The sequence below is a fragment of the Maylandia zebra genome, linkage group LG6, assembly GCF_041146795.1.
Source record: "Maylandia zebra isolate NMK-2024a linkage group LG6, Mzebra_GT3a, whole genome shotgun sequence".
NCBI classification, from domain to species: Eukaryota; Metazoa; Chordata; class Actinopteri; order Cichliformes; family Cichlidae; genus Maylandia; species Maylandia zebra.
The window spans coordinates 35,706,678-35,722,846 of record NC_135172.1 but is presented as its reverse complement, the minus strand read 5'-3'; the positions used below and the strand labels follow the sequence as shown (position 1 = coordinate 35,722,846).

The following is a 16,169-nucleotide window of genomic DNA, read 5'->3' as shown; positions in this document are numbered from 1 at the left end:
CCAATTTATGGGTAAAAGAAACATTTCCTGCCGCTGAAGCTTTAAAGATCCTCTCGGAGCCAAATTAGTGCTGAAGGTGTTCAAGTAAGAGACGACTGCAACATCGGTGGAGAGGACGTATTGTTTGTCATATGTTTTTATGATCACCCTGAAAAAAATCAACAAGTTGAAACACATTACAAATAAAATATAAATGAAGTGTTGCTGAACATGCTCCATGCACCTTGTTTGCAGATGAAGTCGTGCCAGGAACTTCTTAAAAGCTCGGCTCTCATTACATTCTGCTGCATGAATGTAATGCACATCATAATCTGGACAGGTGACACCCTCTTAAGCACTGTTTCAGCACTTTTTAAAAAAAAAAAAAACAAGTAATCCGAGCCAGACCCATCAATCATATTTCAGTAGTTTAATGATTTTTGCTTTTGCATAGCAACTGTGTGATTTTTAGTTTCCTCCTCACCATCGTTACTATGCCCATATAGAAAATATATTAACACTTTCATTAAACTATTCAATGAAAACAGATACATCATGCACACAATATGCACAATTATAATAAATGTGAGTGGTGAGCTCCATAAGAACACAGAGAACAGATAAGAACTGATAATATGTAAGATTATTGCTTTGATTTCAAACTTAAAGCTATCCTCTGTTATAGGACAAGAGTGATTAGAGAGAGTGTGTGATACTTTACAACATTTAAGAGTTATTCCATTTGTTCCACATCTGTATAACCGGTGCCTCTGTCTCACTTTAGTGTGTAAACACATGCAATAGAGAAATATTGTAATAGTCATAATTTAGAAAGAACGTCATCAAATTTTAAAATCGCAGCTGCTTGTGCATATCTGCTGCTTTCTTGAGGAAACTGTTCATTAGCACTTTTTGTTTTCGTCAGACTGCAACATGGCGTACCTTTAACGCTTTCATTCGTATGTGTAATATAAAAAATAAAATCTCACATTTCCCACAAGTCAAGTAATTTTGCATCAACACTTGACTCATTCTGCTCAGTCTATTCATTAAAAGTATTTTAGAAAATGTGTGTTTGGGGTCGGTATCTTTAGGTCACTGCTACTTGAACCTTGGACCGCTGTTGAAGCTCAGAAAATTCATCCACGCTGGCGATGAGCTGCATTTGAGCCGAGAGCTCCAAACAGGTGGGAAATCTGTTTTCTGTCTATGTCCACCAATGCTTAGATCACATTATCAAACATGTGCATGGACTGCATGATGTTCCCATCCTGAAAAAGAAAAAAGAATTCTGTATTTTCAGCAGCTGTGGATGTGTAGCTGCACTGCTGTTTGAAACAGATATTATTATTAACCTTCTGACACGTCTCAAGGAACTCATCCATCGTGACCACTCCATCGTTGTTCTTGTCCATTTTCTGGAAAAATGCAACAAGTTACAAATGATGATTTAACTTTTAAGTAACTAAATGACTTCATTCATGACCCCAGTCATAAATGAGGGGATGTGCAGATGTGACATTTGTAATTATAAAATCTACCTCTCTTACAACCTTTCACAGTTTTTACAGGCTCTGACCCATTTGTGCTGAAAAAAAATAATGGAAAGTTCTGTGACATAATTAATAACAGCCAACCTTGTTACGGTCTATCATGACCCTATATTTAACCGAATAAATATAGCAATATGGCAAACACAAATAGGAACATTAACTATGAAAGTTTAAAATGTATTGACCTCATTCTCCAAGTTTAGTTTTACCAGGTGCTAAAAGTTCTTTCACATATTTGCAAAATCCTTTAAAACCTGCATTGTTTACATTTGTGTTTGTGAGCCAACTAGACATTTCTGGAAATGCTCCAGTCTTGCAGGACAAAAATTATTTTACCAGATGACACAAAAAACAGGGATTGGCCTAAAAAAATCTATGTTCTATAGTAACTCTAGGGGGTAGCTTAAGTAGCCCAAACATCATAGCTCAGGCTTTCTCAGTTGGTGTGAAGTCCATTCTACCTCGTTGCCTTTGAAAAACCAGTCGACATTTCAAAGGGACTCAGAAACAGTAATGGAAGCTGGGGCTGCCACTATGGATCATCAATGAATTCCTTTCAGCAGGTCCTCCCATAATCATTGACGTCAGGGTTTTTTGTTGGGTTTTTTTGCAGCTTTCTGGCACTGCCAACCGCCCATTTTCAGTGGAAGTCCATGGAACATGTTCTAGTTTAATCACCACTACCAAATTGCTGAAAAGGTGGATTCCTGCTTATTTATGTTGTGCACAGGAATGAAGATACGCCTTCACCTGCCATCACTCACATGCAGGCAGGTGACACCATGCTTCCCAGTAATCGAGAGTGGGCTGTAACTTGGTAAGATATACAGCAATCTATTGAAAATAGTTCTGGTTTTATTAGATCTGAGTTAAGCTTTTGAAAATGTGGATCACACAATCTTATTGAATAAGTCTCATCAGGCAGTGGGTGTGTCTGGATCAGCATTAGACTGGGTAAATGCTGCTTCATAGACAAAAGTTTTTTTTGTTACTATCATCGGTTTAAACCCAGAAACGGCTGCTTCGAGATGTGTTGTTCCACAGGGATCTGTTTTCTGAGCTACACTGTTTAGCTTCAAATTTTTTGCCTTTTGGACGATTATTCATCATTTAAAAGCCCAATTTAGAAATAAAACATGTCTTTAAGTTGGGTTATTTTTGTGTGTATGAAGCAGAGCAAAAGCAAAATATTCAAATTCATAGATATCCACTCTCTGACGAAGCTGGCTGTTTAACCCACAGCTCCACATTTACACTAATGGGCACAACAGTGACACAGTAGATAAAGTAAATGCTTTACCCATCACTTTCAGTACATTCTGACTCACTTTGAGTTCAGTGTTGGAGATGTGTGATGTGTGATCTGATTATTTGTGAGTTTTTACCTGAAAGAAGCTGTCAACATGCTCTTTCGGTGCACTATCTTTCATGTGGGGGTATGTATACTTCCCCATCATGTCATAGATGGAGTGCATTATTTCTGTCATCTCCTGGAAGAACAGACAGAAGGAAAATAAATATGAAAAAGACATGAGCTGCCAATGTAATAAAAAGAAAAAAACAGGCAGTGATTGGTTGGTTTACCTCTCTGGTGATGCAGCCGTCCTTGTTGATATCATACAGATTAAAGGCCCAGTTGAGTTTATCAGTGATGGAGCCTCTCAGGATGATGGACAGACTTATAACAAAGTCCTACAGCAGGGAAAGAAAACAGGCACTAAAAGTGAAGACCACAATAAAGACAAAAAAGGCACAGACAAAACTTTTCAATATTTGCTGCATTGATACTATGTTTTATGTTTTTTCAGTTCCAACCCTGTGTTACTGACACCCACAGAGTTTCACCAACAGAGTGAAATCATTTTAAAAAGTAATGAGATTTATACAAGATGTGCACCAAGAACAAAGCTTTATGCTGCTTTCTTCCAAACTCTAAGAAAAAGTATAATCAAACTACACAGCATAGATAAAGAAAAGGACAGTAAAGAAGATGAAAAAGGAAAAGGGAAAACATCTCTGTGAGCTGCAGGGAATGAAAGGAGGCTTTGAGGTGTGTATCTCACCTCAAAGTTGACCGAGCCATTGTTCTGTGTGTCAAAGGCTTCAAACAAGAAATGCGCATACATACTTGAATCTGCAAAAGAGAATATAAGAAAGCAAGTTACTGTAACTGTGCAGCAGTCACGTCAATGATTTTGTGTAATGACAGCCTAAACTGACAGAAACAGAAAAATATTAGAGACATTAAAGATGTGGACAGGTAATTAAATGTGCATCAGTTAAGAGGTAATAGTGTTTTGAACTGTGCTGCTCAGTCGTGGGTTGTTTATCGCACTTTGTAAACATGCAAAAACATGCAAATGCATTTTATCTATGCACAAATTATATCAAGCACAGATACACAAAAAGTCTGATTTCAAAATGATTTAATATATGACTGCAGATTCAGTTAAAGCCAGATAAACACATTTAACAAGTATACAAGCACTGTGCAAAAGTCTTGAGCCACCCATCGTATATATTTGGCTGGGAAAATGGGAAATAGATGTAGCAAGTTTTTTAAAAACATGTGCAAACATACCTGGAAGTACAGTGTATGAGACAAAAACAGAGTTTGTGCAATTCTAACCGAAAGTCAGTATTTGGTATGACCTTCAACACAGTCTGAACTCTCCCAGGCAAGCTTTCCTGTAATTGCATTAGTCTTCAGAAATAGTTCCCCAGGCTTTGTGAAGGACTTTCAAAGCTCTTCTGTGGACGTTGGCTGCCTTTTGTTCTGTTCTCTGTCATGACGATCCCACACTTCTTCAGCAATGCCGTGGTCCGTGCTCTGGGGAGGTCAATCAATGACTGATTGTGTTCCATTGTCTGTTTTTCTATTCAGGTAAGCTTTCACAGCACTGGCGGTGTGTTTGGGATCATTGTCATTGTGAAGAATGAAGCTGTTGCCAAGCAGATGCTTTCCAGATGATGGATCAAAATAATTCATAATTCCATAAATTTTGACAAGATCCTCAATAACACTGACTGAAATGCAGCCCCAAACTATGACAGAGCCTCCAGTGTTTTACAGAGAGCTTTAGACAGCCACTGTTGTACCTCTCTCCTGTCCTCTTCTGTACATACTTACTACATTCTGAACCCAAATTTTCACATTTTAGTCCAGTTCTTGTGTAATTTGGACTACCTCAGCCTTTTTTCCCTGTATCACTTCCTCAAGAATGGCTTCTTCACATGCACCATTTCTGATGAAGCTTTGAACAGTATAACGATCAGCAGAAGGGCCAGATGCATCTCTCAGGTCCTGTTTCAGGTCTTTGCTTGATTTTCAGAAAGTGTTCATGTGCTGTAGATTTTTTAAACCAGTCATTTCCAGTCAGCCATCCTTCATGGTTTTAACAAAAAATTGTTCATAGGTCAATGTTAAGTAGCTTTCCTCTGTAAATGCTCAGGACTGAAAAGGAATGAAAAAGCAGCTAATGCCCAAAGAAAAGCTTTGAAAGACCTTCAAAAAACCTGGAGAACTATTGCTGAAGACTGTCAGGGACCTGGATCTGAGGGGCCCAGGGTCCATGAGCAGTGTGGACTCATTATATGTGTTTTTACTGCACTGTGCTGCTGTTCCTGTGCTTCCATGCTTGTATGTAGAGGCCGGTGTGTGTGGGTGCGGCTGGTCCGATAGGCCAGGTGACAGGCACTTTCAGGCCTGGTGGGTGTGGCCCTGCCAGGTGGCTGGCCACACTTGAAGATCATGCCACGCACCTGCAGCTGATCAGCCTCGTCGGGGGAGCTATTTAAGAGTGTGATTGCGCTCTGTTGCGTGAAACTCCATGTCAGTTTTCCTAGTGACCCAAGTTTAGTGAGTGTATTAAAGTTGTAGTGCTGTAGTTAAGTGTCCTGACGGCTGCCTCTGTTATTTCCCCCCAGGAGGAGCGTGGAAAACAAGAGGGCAGTGAGGACGGGTTGTGCGGACACATGGGAGCGGAGAACACCGAGCACGGTTTTTGGGAAGAAGACATGGCACGGGAGTCAGGGGAGCGCACGGGGATTTATTATGTAATATTTACATCACTGTAAATAAACGCACTACATTCATCGCACAAGAGTCCTGCGTTTGGGTCCTCCCTCCCCCTCATCCCCATGGTCTCCCATTGCAGACCGTGACAAAAGACCGCTTAAAAAAACATTAATAATCTGGTGCCTTGGAAGCAAAATATGAGAGGTGGTTCAAGACTTTTGCACAGTATTGTGTATAATTTGACCCTGCTTTTAAAGATGAAAGAAGTGTTTATAACCACAAATGTGTATGTTATTTGTCACTGTCATAGTAAAGCAAAGCTGAAAGTATTATAATTTAAATACATATTTGAATTGAACGCACCTAACCAGTTCAATCCTCAGTGAATACATTGAAGACACATGAGACAGAACATTTCCTCCTACCTAGCTCCTTAGAAAAAAAATTGAATAAAATGTAAAACATGGGATAAAAGGAAGTGAGTGTGACTGACCTCCCTGAGGGAAGAACTGGGAATAGATGCTTTTAAACGTCTCCTCATTCACCACACCACTCGGACACTCCTGTGGAAATCATAAAATTATTATGTGGACCAAAAAAACCCTTCACACATACTTTCCAATGCACATAAATAGCACAGTAGAGCCACATCATAATTGATGGTTTTCAAGTATTGCGCATTCATTGCAAGAGGAATGATCAATGATTTCCAGGAAACGTTGACTGACATTTTTGAATCCCCGGTAGAGGACCTGCAGCTCTTTTTTGCTGAATTTGGTCTGCTGTACAAGACGGTCAAGGCCCTCAGGTCTGTAACACACTGTCGATAGTTCACCATCTTCAACTATGCTCCCTGCATCGGAGGAATGAAGACAGAAAGGAAACAGTTTCTCTTTGAGCGTCCCTGAAATGACGGAAACTTTAGAGAGGAAAAGGCAAAGAGACTAAAAGAGTAAAAATCAATGTTTTGTTTGTGTTTAATTTAATTGATGTGGTGTGACAAAGTGCGTGTCCTAACACTTGCTTTGATCAACTGAAGAGCTGGAGCCAGAACGACAGCAGGGCAGCAGTTTGAGGAAGCGCTGCTTTAAGGTCTTTTTATTGGGTTTGGATGGAGGATTACCTGGAAAGAACCAGATCAGACCAGAGATTAGAAGCAGACTCAGTGGCCCACAAAGTCAGCGCCATGCTAAATGGATAAAACACTGGGCAAACTAGACTCAAATACTTGAAATCACTTGTCTTGCATAGAAATAAGTTTGCTGACCTGGCTTTGAATCTGTGTGACCCATTACATCTGTTGGGACAGGACCCAGCAGAGTCGAGTCTCAAGTCCGAGCTCCTCTAAGATACAGAAATCAGCTGACAGATTCCTAAATTTTTAACATTATTTAATCTAATTTCTCTTTAGATATGAAAAGAAGTTTGTGTCATTATTTATTTAACTATAAGGTCTCTTTAAATATAAATTAACTGGTTTTTGGAGTCAGCAAACACAGCAACGGATTATCTGTAATACTAACACAGCGCTGCAAGCATTGCTGACAGTGTGGTAAGCATTTAAATAATATAGCACTTTTCTACCTGAGCACTCAAAATGCTTTATACAACATAACATTCACACACAGATTCATACAAGCACCTTTTTCCTTTGTGTAAGTGCTTTCTATCTAATGTTGTTCACACACTGATGGATGCATCAGGAACAACTCAGGGTTCAGTATCTTGCTCAAGGGTACTTTGGCATACAGACTGGAGCAACCGGGGATCAAACCACCAACCTTCAAACTGTAGATAACCCATCCTGCCACCGCAACCCTAAAAACTGAACGGCAATGCTGCCATAATGTTTAGCATGTTTACTGTTTGAGTTTAACATGTTAGAATGCTAACTTTTGTTAATTGTTACTAAAACAAAATAGCCAATAGAAATCTTGGGCAAATTCAAATTGTGATGGTGCTGCTAGGTGAAAACTCAGAGAACAACCAAATTCTTTATGGTTTCAAAAAGCTATCTTCTTCATTATCTTTTAAAACCTCCATATTTTTGACTAACTCATTAAAAAGCTGTAGCATTAATTTAGACGCATTTACCCAAAGTGTGATGTTCCTGTACCGGTGGACCTAAAATAATGCCGGGTGAAGTCAAAGATATCAGAACTACAGAAATCACACAACAGGGTGCTAAGAGAGGAACTGTGCTACTGCACGAGGTACTCCATGTAAGAGCACAGCGAGACAGTGGTGGGGTCACAGTAGGAATGACAGGATTGGGATTATATCAGGGTTCAGCTATGAGCCCCCCTCTTGTTTGTAATGGTGATGGACAGGCAAACAGCAGGAGTCTCTGTTCGAAGATGGCATTGGGATCTGTAGTGAGAGTAGAGAGCAGGTTGAAAAGAGACTTGAGATGTGGAAGTATGCGCTGGAGAGCAGAGGAATGTGGATGACCTTAAATAAACCATTGAAAATCAACAGACAGCACAAAATTGAGGTGAAGAAGAGAGTGTAGGCAGGGTGGAGTGGGTAGAGATGGGTGTCGGGTTTTTTTTTAACAGAACGGTAGCAGCAAGAGTGAAGGGAAACTTTACAAGACCTGCTATGATGTTTGCGGAGACAGTAACACTAACAATAACACAGCTGGCAGAACTTAAGATGCTAAGGTTTTCTTTGGGTGTGACTGAAATGGACGTGATTAGAAATTAATGTATCAGAAGGAAAGATCAGGTCGAGCGATATGGAGACAAAGTTAGGGAGACGAGGCTGAGATAATTTGGACACCTGCAGAAGAGATATAGTGGAAAAACTGGACAAAGAACAATGAAGGCAGAGCTTCCAGGGCGGAGGAAATGAGGAGGACTACAGAGAAGATTCATGGATGTAGTGATGGAAGAGGAAACTAGGGAAGGTCACATGAAGGTAGATGATCTGCTGTGGCAACCCCTAAAGGAAGCAGCCAGAAGAAGAAGAAGAAAACATATCAGGACTTCTCAATTATTAATTAAGTCGCATGTTTGCGTTCAATTATTCATCTGACAGAATTCAAACTTGTGTGACTAACTGACTCTGAACCATCCCTTAGTCATTTTTCTAAAGGCCCAGGCAGTTTAGGGACCGGCCATAATGCACTGAGAACCTCTCAGTTCCCCTCTTCTTACTTCTAATGCATTTAGATGGCACTTTTGCACGTCATTAACTTTGTTTCTTCTCTCTCCTCCAGTTTATTTGTTGTTCGCTTTGCCCCTTCTCTCTCTTATTGAACCTGCATTTATTGTTTTCATGTCTGTTTTTCACTGTGCCATGCTCCTCTTCCCTAGCTGCTCTTGCACCACACGCCCTCGAGACCGGATCTGCTGAAGACATCTTCTTGCTAAACAAATCCACTGTTAGCAATTTCTATAAACTCTATAATTTTGTAGCGATATGACTTTGCAATATAAAGTTAATTGGTTAATTACTAATGCTGTAATTTGGTGTTATATGAATACAACTGAATTGAATTGTTAAAGGCTCTTGATTGTGTTAAGCTTGTTTAGTAGATTTTAGCCTCTTTTCCAAAGCCAGACACAGAAATATTATATTAACCCAAAATAAGCCAAGGACAAGCAGAAAGTGGATAGGAGGGGATGGAGAAATCTATTCTGACATTTACTTCCTTTGCTCTGCTTGCTGCTTTTTTCTGCTTTCTTCTCTTATCTTTTTTTTTCCAGCAACGACTTTCTGAACTTTAACTTTTGTCTTAGAGTTTTCTCAGACAAACCAAGTTTATTTTGTGTAATACAATATCACATGTAAAGTTTTACAGACTTATAAACATCAAGACAAAATAAAACAAAGTCAAATAAAACCATTAAAACATTTAAAATATGCAAATATACTATGATAAAAAAAATATTAAAAAAGCTATGAAACCCTGCAAAGACGGTGAAATAAGAAAGAGGTAGACAGAAACATAAAGAAAGAAAACAATCTTAGAAATAACTGAAGCAGAAGAAAGTGACGCTAATGAAGGAAAGCGTCCTCTACTTGTTAACTAGTTTACTAACATAGTGGTAAGGCTGTGGTACCATGAAAACAGACATTCATATTACTGGTTAAATATAGCATTAAAGAAAATTTTAAAACATTCTTGGAAGCGCTTAGATTTATTATAAGTTGTGATAAAAACGGGATGATTAAAGGTCTAAAAATTAAAGTAGTTCTGTAGTCGCCAGAGAAAAAGTTTTTTTCTGCCACCAGAGGGCAGTGGTGCGTTTAAGATTGTGAAGGGCCTCCAAGTCAAATAAAGGGTGAACAAACGTGTGCAGTCAGCAGCAGCAGTGAATGGCTTGAGATCAGACACAAAAAGAACTGCAGACATACACACAGTCCTATTGATCCAAACACTGGAAACAGCAGAGGAAATTAAAAAATAAGGTGTTTAAATAATGATGATGATGATCATGATGATGGAACAACAAATAAAACTGTTTAACCTGTAAACTTTTTATTCACAATAAAGAGAAACCTATGAACCCACAAACATCAGTCGCTGTTAGCGGATGCTGCAAATATGAAATATAAGACCCTTTGCACGTGCAAAACAAGCAAGGTGTAAATTGCAGTAATACATCCAAAGTATTAAAATGCACAGTAAAACTCTTTTCCTTTTTTGCCTGTAGAAGCAAGCTTTTGTCTTCTTTAAGCAATTACTGTAGCTCCCAGGGTGGCAGTAACTGTTCAGTGCACTTATCATGAACATCAGTGACAGTGGATGCTGAGGATATATCAATCAAACTATCAAATATAGCAGCTGCATGACCATGGAAAAACAAACAAAGCTTTATACAGCCTTTCACACAAATGCACACACACACACACACTCGCGCTGCATGAAAAACACCTCAGATTTGTGATTGAATGTGGCAAAATTATAAATGACTTTTAAAAAAGCACAAAATAAACTGTAAAAGGAACAGAAAGGCTCCTTTTTTCAGGGCATTTCAGGCCACGAATACTTCCTAAGTTATTAAAAACCCATCTGAGGGAATCTGTTTGATGTGACTGTTTTACACACAAACAACACTGGAGGTTGTTCTTGCATAAAAAACAGCTACTAAATGAGCTGAAGCACGCTTTATGCTGCTTTTGTGAGTTCACAGGTTCATAAACATTAGCGGGACATTGTGTCATGATTTGATTCGTTCACACAGTTGGAAGATGAGCAAAAGCAACAAAGCATACCTGATTAATTATTAAGCAACTGTTCACCTGTCCCATACGTGTTGCAAATGAGCACCATATATCTGCAGGGGGTAGCTGGAGTTATGGATGAACAAAACTGAACAGCTATTTCAGCCGATGTTGACATTTCACAGTACCCAGCAGCTATTTGTCAGTTCAAGAGACCCTCATGGGTGACTTTGATCGCGTAAATCAATTTGAATAAATGCAGTCCTCTGGGGTAGATCAATGTTCGCTTTCCCATCGTTATAACTATCTTTACAGCCTCTTTCACCCTTTGGTATAACTACATTTACAGCCTCTTTGAGCCATCATTGTAACTATTTAAAGCCTCTTTCATCCACTGTTTCAAAAAGCACACAGGGGGGAAAGTAAGATTCACTGAAAGAACGAAATTAAAAGTTTCTGAAGGCCAAGCTGAAGATATTTCTCGGCAAGTTTTACTCATAAAAGGTCAATAACTTTCTCAGAAACCTTGAGCAGATTTTAAAGCTTTTGATGGGCCTGACGATTAGGCTTTTGATGAGCTGGATCAGGGAGATGACAAAAAACATTGAAGTGGTTGAAAATATTGACTTTGGAGTTCAATTTAATCATGAAGTGAAAGACTTAAATCTTCAAAAGGAGATTCTGATGATTTTACTTATAAAAAATGTATTTTCTATTATTATTTCATGGGGGGGGGGGACAAACCCTGAGAGACAATACACAACCTGTGACCTAAGTATCAGTATATCTTTCACCGATTCTTAAAAATCTTTTACAGTTCATTATAAAAGCTTAATTAATCTCTAAAGTAAAAATAATAATAATTGGCAAAAGGTGAGTTAAACCAACAACTGTGTGTCATTTAACTGTAAGCATTTCATGCTGACTTTAGGAGGCCATGACAGCCTATGCACTAAATGAACATTTGTAAGCTAATGTTGCCAGGGGCAACAGCTCCTGTACTTACAATAATCCCCCAGAAGGACGCAGTTCAGATTATAGATGTCCATTTCATGAAAAAGAACTGACACACGCAAACATACTTAAGTTTGCTCACTCGGGGCTGACAGCATGAGCTCTGCAGTGATCATATCAATAGTTTTATCTCATGACAGGCTTTTATTTTGAAATGAAATGTGTAAGTGTTGTATATTATAGATGGCTTCAGGTGATATTTTGATCCTTGAGTATTGTATAAAAAATGTCTGAAAATGATGCCACTTTTCTCATTCAAGCACACAAACATACATATCACAAGCATGTTTGTTCACTCGAGGAAATTATTCTGTCACACGACCATAAGCTGTATATAAAAGACATAAACAGCCTTTTTCCGCTTTTGTGTTTTGTAGTGAGGCTCATAATTTTAAAAATAAATATTATGCTGTGTTCAATAAGACTGAAGCTGGTGACTGAATCCATAAACCCATCAGTAAAACAGTCACGGAGGTCACAGTATAAGGGAACCAAAGGGTAACTTTTATATAAGAAAACATCAGTGTTCAACCAAAGGACTCAGCCGCTTCTGGCCAAATAATGCAGGTTCGGGGCCCTTTTATAATGCCTATACTTTTCAGACCAAGAAGCTGTTTTCATCTTTTAGTGAAGATAAACCTTTCAATCACTCCTTGGTGGCTGACTAAAGTGTAGGTCAGAAACCCCATCAGCTCCATGTTAGTGGATGGGATGTGGGTAAAACTAAAACATTAAAGTGCAGCTCAGACAAATGTTTCCCAAGGTTTATTTCTGTCATTTCAGATATTTTTATCATGATAGTGTAGGCTGAGGAGTTTATTAAAATTAGTTCTTTGAGGCTATAAAATTGGATATGATTACATGGTGGACATACTATGAATGTTTCATATTTCGGTACATCTTTATAGCCAGTCTGTAATTACAACACTCACGAAAATATTAGTCCCAAATTATGACTAAGGTTAAGATTGAAACATGACATCTTCCTACCAAAACCTACGAATTTAATTAATAAACATGTAGAAAGTTGTGAAAACTGCTCCTGGCCTTTTGGGTTTGAATGTATTAATTAAGCACATTATGTGTTCATCAGTGAGCTTTAACACTGATTATCTTAACTTTGGACAAAGGGCTAAATGTTCACAGTTTTTATGTTGAGGTACCAAGTCCATCCATCCATCCATCAATCAGTCACAGAGTGGATTTGTTTCTAACCTAGTAAAGTCTCGAGTTCTCTTTATTTCATGATCTTCTAGGTGAGTTTACTTCCTTGTGTTCCTTCTATTCTATATTTATTACAATCTTTAGGATTAGCTTTGTATTTTAGTTCCAGTTACTGTTTGGTATTTATGTAGTGCATGATTTCTGCCTTGATTTCTTTAAATTCCACAGTGATCCTGATTCTTGGTCATATTTTGAACCTTTGGTTTCCTTCTGTATGGGATGAGTTTGTATGAATATCCCAGTCTTTCTAGCAGCTTTTGTGGAATTGTGATTCGTGCCACCTTTTTGCCTTCTCATGGTTTTTCCAGGTTTGTGGTGTCTGTGTTTGAGCCTTTGAATAAAGCTCATCTTTTGTTTCATTACTGGTCTGCATTTGGGTCCACTTTTTGAACTGAATTCTGATAAATCCATCCATTTTCTTAACAGCTTATTCAATCCAGGGTCATGGGGGCACTGGAGCCTATTTCAGCTGACTTTGGATGAGAGATCGGGTGCACAGAGGACAAGTCGCAAGCCCATCATAGCAAGCTGCTTCCAAGAATTTCATATGCAATCTAAGCAGATTTCCCAAACCATCAACCAATGCCTTTTTAACGGTGTTTTTCTGTGACATCATGGTTTAACTGTCCCACAGAAGCAGGCAGCCTGTACTACTGTAATAAGTGTAGTGCACAAAGGAATGTGTATCTATAATGCATGAACCAAGAAGTAAACAACATGAGGATTTCAGCAGCTTTACAGAAGAACGGTTGGACATAAAGACCATGTAGTGTTCAGTGTGAATTTTATCTGATGAATATTTCAAATACACTTTAATATAATTTTCCATAAGCATATGTTGCTGTTAGACAAAAACCATGGAGATGAAAGGAAGAGGCTTCGGGCTCTGCTTCACTGTTTAATAAAACACTTTGTTTGTGTCTTCTAAACACCTCTTAAAACCTCATGCACCTGTTCTCTGTTTGTTTAACCTGCTGCTGAGTGCATATCACACCTGCTATTGAGACAGCAACTATCAGCTATGAAATAAACTGTCATCTGTATAACATCTATCTCATACAGTACTTTAGAAACATCATATAAAAAACTAAATGGTGCTGCTATGTGCACCATATTAAAGGGGTTATTTTTACACATTTATGTGGTTATTTTTAAAGGAAAGGACTATTTAGGGAAGCTGTCAGAAAAATGACAGGCCAGCCTGCCAAAGCAAAGAGAGACCTGCGCGTGTGATCTCTAAAGAGGATTGTGTTTGCAAGCACTCGTGAGAAAAATAAACCAGTGAAATGTCTGAAAGAGAGAAGAGCCTCACTGATCTAATTAGGCTACGAACACTCACACTGCTAGATGTAATTTTAGGTGACGAGAGCCTGTTTTGCAATATTTTTCTGTTCTCTTGCTTTTCACCTTCAAGGCCTACGACCAGTGTGATTATCTAAACTACAGTAAATCCACATTGAGATTTTTATCATCCTAACTACTCATTAGCATTACTTTGTTCATATAAACAAATCTTTGTTTTCTTTTTTCTTTTCAAATTAATGTGTTTGTTCATTTTTCACTCCTTCAGCTAGTCTGAGAAGAATCGTGTTGCTATGCTGTAACCAATTAATGGCACTGATGTTTGAGGAACAAATTCATTGAACCATTATGTCAATTATTTAATAGTAAGGTGGGGAAAGTGCCCAGATAAAAGCAGACCGGCATGATGGTGATGTCTTCTGACTGCTGCTTGTTTAGAAAACTGAAAACAAGAAGAAAAGAAACACAGCTGAAAACCTAAAGATAGGCGTGTGGCTGTTGCCAAATTTCTACAGTGATTAATAATGATTTCTGATTAATTTTCTGTCCATTAGTTAAATTATTAATTGATCAGTAGCACGGGGCCACAGAAGGGACTGCTTTCAGTTAAATTTATAGCTAATGGCTCAAATAATACCACTATTGCTATTATTTACCCATCTTTTATTTCACATACAGTCAATTAGTTGTAAATCAAACACTAACTTCTTTACGTTAACTCCATTTATTATTTACATTGTAACACATTTTCTTCTTGCTGAGCCATTCATATGGAACATTATTTATCTTATTATTAGTAGTAGTAGTAGTAGTAGTATTATAGTTCCAACTAAAAAATAATCAACATATGATGGCGACCTGACATTTTTAGATCTATTAGTTCACATTCTTATTATCAAAAAGTGGGGAGATGGTGTAAAGTTCATTTCAAAGGAAAATACCTGTGAGATCAGACTCTGAATAATTAATCAGATCATGCTGCTGTTTGGGGGAGCTGTAGAGCAGGGAGTTCACGTGCACAGACACTCACTAATTGTTTGATTGTGGTTTGTTAAAAGTCCCACAGTCGAATATCAATGAGCCGAAGTCTTCCGTCAAACCAAAACTTTCATCGCCGCAGTGAAGGCGCACTTCTTAGTGGAGATTTGAGCCAGGCCAGCGCCAAATCATTAAAAAATACTATTAAAACAAAGAAAGGCAAGAGTGACATGACGACACGCCTACCTGTGAGTGGGTCGTAAGATCTGTCCAGCTCTCTGGAGTCTGACAAACTCTGATCCTGACTCGTGGATTTCATGCTTCCCTCCCTCTCAGTTCTTTTCGGATCACCAAGCTGAACCTGCAGGATCTGTGCGAGCCGCAGTTTATCTACGACTTCAGCGCATTCACTCCCGATTGCATGTCACTTTTCTATGAGCATCAGTCAGTGTGGGCTGCAAATAAATGAACGACGGAGAAGCAAAAGTCCGCGCAAAGCTCGTCTGTCTGCTCCCTGCACTCCCAACTACAACTCTCTCTTCTTCGCGCTTATCAACAGCGCAGCGTCCACAGTTTGAAGGACTTCAGTGGATCTGAGGTTCAAATGTACTGCTGACTTTAATTTTCTGCCAAACATCCAAAGTCCGCCTGCCAGCTGGAGCGTGTACAGGTGTCCTTGCAAAGACGCGAACAGAGAGAGAGAGAGGTAAACCATCAAAGCTGGGAGGAGTGATGAAGCAAAAGAGGGAGTGGCACAGCAGAGGGATGTGGGAGTGTGTACCTACTAATCTATGCCTGGCTCTCTGATGGATGGTCTCACCTTGGACTTGAGCCGCTCGGCATCCTAATACTTGCGGATCAATATCCTGTCAGCTTCACGTCCTTGGGTTGGCTCAACAGAGTAAAAGAATGACTCACTCGTATTTTTT

The 16,169-nt window shown here is 38.9% G+C and overlaps 1 protein-coding gene across 1 annotated transcript; it reads right to left on the bottom strand.

Moving 5' to 3' along the window:
• Positions 1–400: 400 nt before the first annotated feature.
• LOC101478713 (A-type potassium channel modulatory protein KCNIP2) lies at positions 401–15,995 on the bottom strand. The gene is made up of 9 exons (XM_076885144.1): positions 15,487–15,995; positions 6,571–6,673; positions 6,279–6,399; positions 6,044–6,113; positions 3,596–3,666; positions 3,117–3,224; positions 2,918–3,022; positions 1,335–1,397; positions 401–1,250 (listed from the first exon to the last, which is right to left on the bottom strand). Exons 1-9 carry the CDS (start codon positions 15,557–15,559, stop codon positions 1,203–1,205), a joined length of 762 nt encoding a protein of 253 aa, XP_076741259.1. The 5' UTR covers positions 15,560–15,995; the 3' UTR covers positions 401–1,202.
• Between the last annotated feature and the right edge of the window lie 174 nt (positions 15,996–16,169).

Excerpts from the sequence above, each read along its gene's own strand:
- LOC101478713 (XM_076885144.1), bottom strand. The coding sequence starts at position 15,559 with ATGAAATCCACGAGTCAGGATCAGAGTTTGTCAGACTCCAGAGAGCTG. Across the intron at positions 3,667-6,043 it reads CCAGTTCTTCCCTCAGGGAG|ATTCAAGTATGTATGCGCAT; the intron begins GTCAGTCACACT and ends TCTCTTTTGCAG. Across the intron at positions 1,251-1,334 it reads TCCTTGAGACGTGTCAGAAG|GATGGGAACATCATGCAGTC; the intron begins GTTAATAATAAT and ends TTTCTTTTTCAG.